General features: G+C 36.7%; 1 protein-coding gene across 1 annotated transcript in view; it reads right to left on the bottom strand.

The window, feature by feature from the left end:
* Window positions 1-398: 398 nt before the first annotated feature.
* NDC80 (NDC80 kinetochore complex component) overlaps window positions 399-8,894 on the bottom strand; it is a 46,788-nt gene continuing 38,292 nt past the window's right edge. Inside the window, exons 15-17 of the mRNA XM_033178205.1 lie at window positions 8,069-8,199; window positions 6,033-6,135; window positions 399-599 (exon numbers count right to left, since the gene is read on the bottom strand). Coding sequence (XP_033034096.1) covers window positions 462-599; window positions 6,033-6,135; window positions 8,069-8,199 — 372 coding nt within the window. The 3' untranslated portion in view covers window positions 399-461. The remainder of the gene's footprint in view (window positions 600-6,032; window positions 6,136-8,068; window positions 8,200-8,894) is intronic.

The following is an 8,894-nucleotide window of genomic DNA, read 5'->3' as shown; positions in this document are numbered from 1 at the left end:
ACGCATGAGCCACTGCAAACAGCCTAAAATCTGAACTTTTTGAGCTCTGACATAATGCCAATTGGAAAAGCCACACTTGACCCCAGGAAGGATTGTCGTCAAAATTGTGTCATGCACAAATTAAAAATATTGTATAAAATAACCTTCAGCCTATGTGTAGAAGGTGTGTAAATAAATCTCATGTTTAGACATGAGTCCTGTCCTCAAGATATCACAAAAATTCCAAAATCTGAAAACAAAACAAAACACCCAACCCCCAAAAATCCAATTCCAAAACAATTCTGGGCCCAAGCATTTTGGGCAAGGGATCCTCAACCTGTATTTTGCCTACTTCCGGTTTAAATCATACTACCTTGTCTTCTCACCATTTGAAGTTAGTAAGAAATGAGAGAGAAAAATACACTTTACTGAGACAATTTTATTCACTATGGATATATATATACATGATCAACATTTGATCTTCATTCTTCAGAAGACTTAATTAGAGCAGCTTTCTTCTCATACTTATCTCTAATCTCTTTAATATTTTCCAAGAGATCTTCTGACATGCATTCTTCATATTCTCTATCAGCTTTAGCAATCTGCTCCTCAAGATGTTTCTAGTGAAGATCATTAACAATTGTTAAAGTAAAAAAATATTAATTTCTTTAAAAATGTTTAATTGTAAAATTTACAAAGACGATAACATTTTTAAGTTAAGAACAAAAAGGAAAAAAAAAAGAAAAAAAAAGAAAAAAAAAGAATAAAAAGGGCTGGGCGTGGTGGTTCACTCCTGTAATTCCAACACTTTATGAGGCTGAGGTGGGCGGATCACTTGAGGTCAGGAGTTTGAGACCAGCCTGACCAACATGGTGAAACCCACTCTCTACTAAAAATACAAACATTAGCCAAGTGTGGTGGTGTGCGCCTGTAATTCCAACTATGCAACAAGCTGAGACAGGAGGATCCCCTGAGATTGGGACGTGGAGGTTGCAGTGGGCCAAGATTGGACCACTGCACTCCAACCTGGGTCACAGAGCAAGATGCCAGCTCAAAAAAAAAAAAAAAAAAAAAAAAAAAAAGTAAAAAGAATATATTTGTATTCACCATGTAGGCTCTCTTTTTGTGCCCTTTCCTAATTGTATCTCCTTTTTTCTCCCCGAGATATAACCTCTTGCCTGAATGGTGTTTTGCTTTTCTTTACATTATACCTTTATTACACACACACACAGAGATGAATGTATCTCTAAATAATATATTGATTTAATAGTACCTGGTTTTAACCTTCATATTTATCAAATGATATTAAATATAATGTTCTATGACTTTTTCATCCAGTATTTTAAAATTCATTCATGTTACTACATATGGCTGCAGTTTATTCAATGTACTGCTGCATAGTATTCTAGAATGAATATATCAACATTTACTTATTTTGCTGGTAATGAAGTTTTGTTTGTTCCCAGGTGTGGTAGGCTGAGTAACAGCCTTTCCAAAAATGTCCATGCTCTAATTCCAGAAAGGAACCTGTGACTGTTAGCTTACATAGCAAAATAAACTGTAGATGTAACTAAGTTAAGGATCTTGAGAAAAGGAGATTATTCTGCAGTATCCAGGTGGGTCCTTAGAAGAGGAAATCACCAGTGTCAGAGTCAGTGAAGGAATTTAAGGATAGCGGCAGAGGGCAGAGAGGAGAGAAGATGCCATGCACTGGCTTTAATGATAAAGGAAGGAGCTACAAGCCAAGGACTGTAGGTGGCCTTTAGAAGCTGGCAAAGGCCCCAGAAATATTACAGCCCTTTGGACTCATTTTAGACTAACCTTAATAACTCTAAGATGATAAATTTGTGTTGCTTTAAGCCATTAGGTTGGTGGTAATTTGTTACATTAGCAATGGGAAACTAACATGCCACATTATTATTATTATTATTATTATTATTATTATTATTATTTGCTATTTCAAATACTGATACTGTTACAAATTACCACAAACTAGGTTGCTTAAAACAACAGAAATGTAATCTTTTAGTTCTAGAGGCCAGAAGTTTGAAATCAAGATGTCAGCAGGGCCATGGTCTCTCTGAAGGCTCTAGGGAAGAATTCTTCTTTGCCTCTTCCCAGCTTCTGGTGGCTCCTGGCAGTCCTTGGTGTTCCTTAGCATGTGGCTGCTTCACTCCAGTATCTGCCTCTGTCTTCACATGACCTTCATATAAGGATACCAGTCACTGGATTTAGGGCCTACCCTAATCCAGTATGATCTCATCTTAACCAATTACATTTGCAAAGATCCTACTTCCAAATAAGGTCAGTTTCTGTGATTTAGGATAGATGTGACTTTTGCGGGGGGCACTACTCAACCTAGTACAGCCCCCTAGCATACAGTGTAAATATTTTTTTAGGGCAAATATACCTAGAGTGAAAGTTGGCTTTGGGGATTGACAAATTACTTTCTTTCTTTCTTTCTTTTCTTTTTTTTTTTTTTGAGACAGAGTCTGGCTGTGTCGCCAGGCTGGAGTGCAGTGGCGCGATCTCAGCTCACTGCAAGCTCCGCCCCCTGGGTACAAGCGATTCTCGTGCCTCAGCCTCCTGAGTAGCTGGGATTAAAGGCATGTGCCACCACACCCAGCTGATTTTTGTATTTTTAGTAGGGATGGGGTTTCAACATGTTGGCCAGGATGGTCTCGATCTCTTGACCTTGTGATCTGCCAGCCTTGGCCTCCCAAAGTGCTGGGATTACAGACATGACCCACCGTGCCTGGCTGCCAAATTATTTTCTAAAATTATTTTATCAATTTACATAATTGCTAACAGTAAATTAGAACTCCCATTTCTTCACATCTTTGCTGGCATTTGGTAATGATCAAACTAAATTTTTGCCAATTTCTTAAGTGCGGAATATGACGTATACTTTCATGTTTATTGGCCACCTTGGTTCTTCTGTGATAAATTCTCATTCAAGTAGAAAAATTACTTTTATTGATACATATTAGATGTACATATTTTCAGGGCCCCTTCAAATCTTTGGTCCATTTATTTATTTTTCAGAGGCCATTATATATCTGGATAGTAATCCTTTACCAGTTGTATTTTAAAAAACATCTTATATCAGTTTGTGGCTTGTCTTTCCACTCTCTTTCCATGTATTTTCATGTAGAGAAGATTTTAATCTTAATAAAGGTAAATTTGTAAATAATTTTTTTTTGTGGTTTGTACTTTTTGTGTCTAATTTAAGAACTCATTTACAACCCCTAAAGCATAAAGATAGTCTCTTATAATTCTTGTAAAAGTTAAAAAAGTTAGCCTCACGTTAATTTCTGAATTCATCTGGAACTGATTTCTGTGTAGAGTTTAAGGTAGGGATCCAACTTCATTAATTGAACAATTCATTTTATCCGACTATTCTGAAATACTGCCTCTCTCATAGACATATATTTCCTGTCTATGCTCATGCATGTATGTCTGCACTCTTAATCACAGAGACTGGTCTTTCTGCATCAATACTACAATGTGCTAGTTATTACAGCTTTATAATAATTCTTGGTATGCCTAAACAGACCCCTTCCCCCCGACAAAAAAAAAAAAGGTGATTGTGTGTCCCGCAGGAAAAGCAAAGTTTTTCTGTAAAGAACCAAATAATAACTACTTTAGCCTTGGCAGTCTAGATGGTTTTCTTAATAATTGCTCAATCTGCCATTGTAGTGCAAAACCAGCCAAAGATACACTAAAACAAATGAGGTGGCTGTGTTGCAATAAAACTTTATTTACAAAAGCAGGCTGTAGGCCCAATTGGGCCTGCAAGTTGCAGTTTGCTGACCCCTGTTCTAGAACATCAAGCCACATGTGAGACCTTTATGGGGCTCCAACCAGGAACTGCTCAAATAAACACTTTGTCCCACAAGAAAAATATTCCATCTAAAGGTACCTTTAGATCTATACCCCTCTGTTTTCTTTAGTCCAACTTCATTACTCACTGTAAAATTTCCTCATTGTGCCTGATCTTGTTCAACCAGTATTGTTCATTGGACAACCAAACTAGCGTGGCTTGACTTTCTATGTTTCTTCCATATTTCACGAAAGCTATTAAGAATTTATACTGATTAATCATAAATTTTGCATAGTGCAAAGTAAGTGCTTAGTGTTTGCTGAATTTGGTCTAATTTTCCCAATAACACCAAACTGTACAGAAACTAAAAAATAATAGTAACTTACCATTAGGTTTTCAATTCTAACTTTAACTGATTAAAACATTGATAACTGTGATTACACAAATCCCTAGTGATAAGTTACTACTGAATTAACACAGAGGACAGACAGTAGAGCTGCAGATAATAGAAAATCACGGCCCAGCGCAGTGGCTCACGTCTGCAATCCCAGCACTTTGGGAGGTCAAGGCAGGCAGATCACTTGAGGTCAGGAGTTTGAGACCAGCCTGGCCAACATGGTGAAACCCTGTCTCCACTAAAAATACAAATATTCGCTGGGCATGGTGGCACATGCCTGTAATCCCAGCTACTTGGGAGGCTGAGGCAGGAGAATCCCTTGAACCTGGGAGGCGAAGTTGCAGTGAGCTGAAATCGCGCCATTGCAGTCCTACCTGGCGACAGAATGAGGCTCTGTCTCAAAAAAAAAAAAAAAGAAAGAAAGAAAGAAGGAAAGAAAAAGTCAGGGGTGCTAAGGATGTTCACAGCTGTTTAGCACAACTGCTTCATTTTTACAGATCAAGAAACTAAAGATCCAAAGATGTAAAATGATATATACAAACAGGCTCTGTCAACCTAAGCCATCAATTGTATGCTATGAATAAACTTTTCTCTTATGCATCTAGAATAGAATTATTGTATACTATCGTTGGGAAAATGAAAACACACTCAGATAATTTTTTGTCATATGGTTCAGATGAATAACACTGGTTGAAAAGGATCAGGCAAGGTTATAAAACCACAAAGTGCTTGAATTAGAAAGTGGGTAGAACCCATGTTTTCTGACATAGTATCTAGGATGCTTTTCTTAGTTCTTCACACTAAAAAGTCAAGACCATTGACACCAAGAAAGCAGCAGTTCAATGTCTTTCAGGAGAAAGGATGGGTAGTAGGGTATCATATGGTTATGTTTTCAATAAATGGAAGTCTATTAATATGAGAAAGTGAATTTTTTTCTTAAACTGGAAATATATTATCACTTAATACATTAACCAGGAATTTTATAGCTCAGCAATTTATCTTAGCTTCTGGGGCTCTGTGCAGCAGGTTGGAGGGATAGTTTTATTGGTGCACTTTAGCTGTGTGAAGAGTGGAGATAAGGTAATAAACCTCATGCTTCTGAAACACTTTACTTTGTGCTTATATGAAATCACAGAAAGGAATAACAATCAGCATAAGATATGCCCTTTCATCTTAAACTTAATGAAATCCTAAATGTATGAATGTAAATGTACTAATATGTTTCCAGTATGTAGAACATGGCCTGGCATAGCATCATCATACATTGTTGATATAATACATAACATATGTTGTTTATGCAAATATAATAGATTACTTTATAAAATGCACAAGTGGGCTGGGCGCAGTGGCTCAAGTCTGTAATCCTAGCACTTTGGGAGGCGGAGAAGGGTGAATCGCCTGAGGTCAGGAATTTGAGACCAGCCTGGCCAACATGGTGAAACCCTGTCTCTACTAAAAATACAAAACTTAGCTGGGCGTGGTGACAGGATCCTGTAATCCCAGCTACTTGGGAGGCTGAGACAGAAGAATCACTTGAACCTGGGAGGTGGAGGTTGGAGTGAGTCAAGAGCATGCCATTGGACTCTAGCCTGGGTGACGAGAGTGAAACTCTGTCTCAAAAAATAAATAAAAAAATTAATAAAATAAAATGCACAAATGTTCCCCTGCATCATGTTGCCATACCACTAGACAAGATTATTCTGATAAATTTTTGCTAGATCATACTTTAAATAGAAATAAAATTCATCATTCAATTTCTATGGAAGAAAGCAGAAATACATCAAACTTTTAAAAACCTTTCTTGGAATGTAGGAAAGACCATCACACACTTACCTCTACTGACCCGACATGTGTAGCAACCATCTCTAACAGACGTTGTAAGTTATTTCCCACTTTTCGTCTTTCTTCAGTCGTGGTTTGCACAACTAGTTGGTATCTGCAGAACAAAAACTCTTGTTTAAGTTGTCCAGGAAAAAAATGAATACATCAGTTCTAGTTAGCTCACTTCCTATTTCCACATTCAATAAAACCAAACTGTGATGGATTTGTGTGCTGCATGCTGTATGTATAATCTGTAGAGGTCCTACCATCAATCATTAAAAGAGAAATATAAACATTTTCAAAGATTCTTTGCAAGCAACAAAACAAAAGAGCACCAAAACTTCATGTTTTAATGTATAAAGCTTTGGAGCGAAGGGTTGTAACTGAGTCTCCAAAGGGATTGTAAACTCAAATGCTTTCTGGGCAAGACAAAAATTTGCAAATAGGGGAGTAGAAGTCTTGCTTGTAGGTATTCAAATTCAAATTAAAACCAATAAAATTGCAGGCCAAATAAATCTCAACTGAGTTTTCCACCTTGGCCTACAAATAAAGAAGTGAAGAGAAATGACTTTTACAAGGCTTGTACTTGCAGTCTCAAAGTAGGAAATTTTTCAGTTATTTGAGGGCAACTTAAGACTCAAAAAATGTATATTTTACATAAATGTATGCAAAGCCTATGGATTAACTGTTCAGTATATTGATTTAAATAAGTTGCACAAGAGCATTATATACACAGAGACAGAATATTATTTAAAGAAAGGATGCCACTGTTTGTTGTTGTAGTTGTTATATAGTGTGGCTAAAACTTTTCCTATGTAAGTTTTAAAAATTGTAAGGGAAACTGAGGAGGAGATCCTGACAACGTACAATTTGATTATACAGTACTTCTAAGAAATACAACAAAATATATAGGCAGTTCTGTTTGTTTGTTTGGAAATATGAGCATAATCTGGCAAATTTCATGTTCGCTTATGCCAATTTCTTCCCTGAGAAATACCTGGTGAATGCAGAAAACTGCACCCAGCTGAATCCGGATGCAAAGGAATACACAAAAGTAAGCACACACATCAAATGTACACTAGCCACTCAGGGCACTGCATATGTAATGAGCCACATGCATCCACTACTGATGGTGCAATTTCCATCCCACTTCAGATAACCCACTTTCTACCCTTTACAGTAACTCAGTCTGCCGCCTTCTGAATGCCCGTTTCTCAAATCAAACTAGAGGTCTTTTTAATACGAAGGGTCCCATATTGATCGTAGCATTATGTATTTCTTAACCATTAAATATGTGTATCATTGTGCTAACATTTTTGTTTGATTCATATCTTTTGTTTATATATGTCACCGATGGAGTTTTAAATTTTTTTTTAGAGATGGAGTCTTGCTACATTGCCCAGGATTGCCTTCAACTTCTATGCTCAAGTGATTCTCCTGTCTTGGCCTCGCGAGTAGCTGGGACCACAGGTGTGTGCCACTGAGCCTGACTACTGATGACATTTTTTAATGCTGTGCCTCAATATCAGTTTTCCCATAGGTCCTGTGATTTTTATGGCATGATTTTGCATAGCATGGTAACTACTTAGAAGGCATATGTTGTGTTATAGTAGACTAACTATAATTTATAGTATAATTACATTTTATTATACAATATACATAATTTCTAGGAAATAAAAACATGAGCTCAGTGGAGTTTATTAAAGCTTAGTGGAATTTTATTAATATTCACTAACAAATAGCCAAATTTATTTGAATTGATTTAAAATTTTTTATGTTGTTTTCAGGGATTAAAAGCCATGTATTAACTAGATCTAAAGATTAATGATTTCTTGGTAGACAGTAACTGTAATACTAACAGAATGTATCTGTTGATAGGGAAAGTTCTCAGGTTATAAGCAGTTGTACTTAAGTTCTATATACCATTCTTTCCATCCTAAATACCTGTATACTATAAATTAAAGCAAATAAAAATAGATCTAATTTTACAGAACAGTTAAATTAATAATCTGAAAAGAAACGTATAAATGTTGGTGATATAAACTTACTCCCGCTGAACAGCATCTAATTCATTCATAGCTTCACTGAGCCCCTGGTTAACAGTACTTTCTAGCAGGTGCTTGTGTTTCTCCAAGGACTCAAGTTCACTGGCACATTTTTCATCCTCTTCCTCTGCTTCCTATCAGGATAAAGTCATGGTTATGGGTCTCTTGATATTCACATTCTGTATACTCTAGATGGATTTAAAACAATTATAAAAAGCACTTAAGTAAAATCAGGTTGCATCACTTGTATTCTCAAGATGCTTACTGTTTTACACACAAGAGACTTTCAAGTGCTCCTTTGGGAATTCTGTATTATAAAAACAAACGCGGCTGGGCGTGGTGGCTCATGCCCGTAATACCAGCACTTTGGGAGGTCGAGGTGGGAAGATCACTTGCAGTCAAGAGTTTGAGACCAGGCTGGCCAGCAGGGTGAGACCCCATCTCTACTGAAAATACAAAAATTAGTTGGGCATGGTGGCATGCGCCTGTAATCCCAGTTACTCAGGAGGCTGAGGCATGAGAATTGCTTGAACCCAGGAGATGGAGGTTGCAGTGAGCTCAGACTGTGCCACTGCATTCCAGCCTGGGCGACAGAAAGAGACACTGTCTCAAAAAAAAAAAAAAAAAGTGATTTTATTATTATTTTTAAATTTGAAAACATTTATTAAAATTTAAAATATATATAACCTTTAACTCAATGGTTCTGCTTCAGAAATTTATCAAAGGGAAGGAATGGAAAAATACGTAAAGATATACAAAGATATTCACAGCAACACTATTTGTCAGTTGAAAATTTAGGGAAAAAATTAATAAGGGGCTAGCTAACTAA

This window comes from Trachypithecus francoisi, unplaced genomic scaffold, assembly GCF_009764315.1.
Source record: "Trachypithecus francoisi isolate TF-2019V2 unplaced genomic scaffold, Tfra_2.0 Lachesis_group19, whole genome shotgun sequence".
Classification (NCBI taxonomy): Eukaryota; Metazoa; Chordata; class Mammalia; order Primates; family Cercopithecidae; genus Trachypithecus; species Trachypithecus francoisi.
Note: the sequence above shows the minus strand (reverse complement) of the source record. Positions and strands in the feature narration are given on the sequence as shown.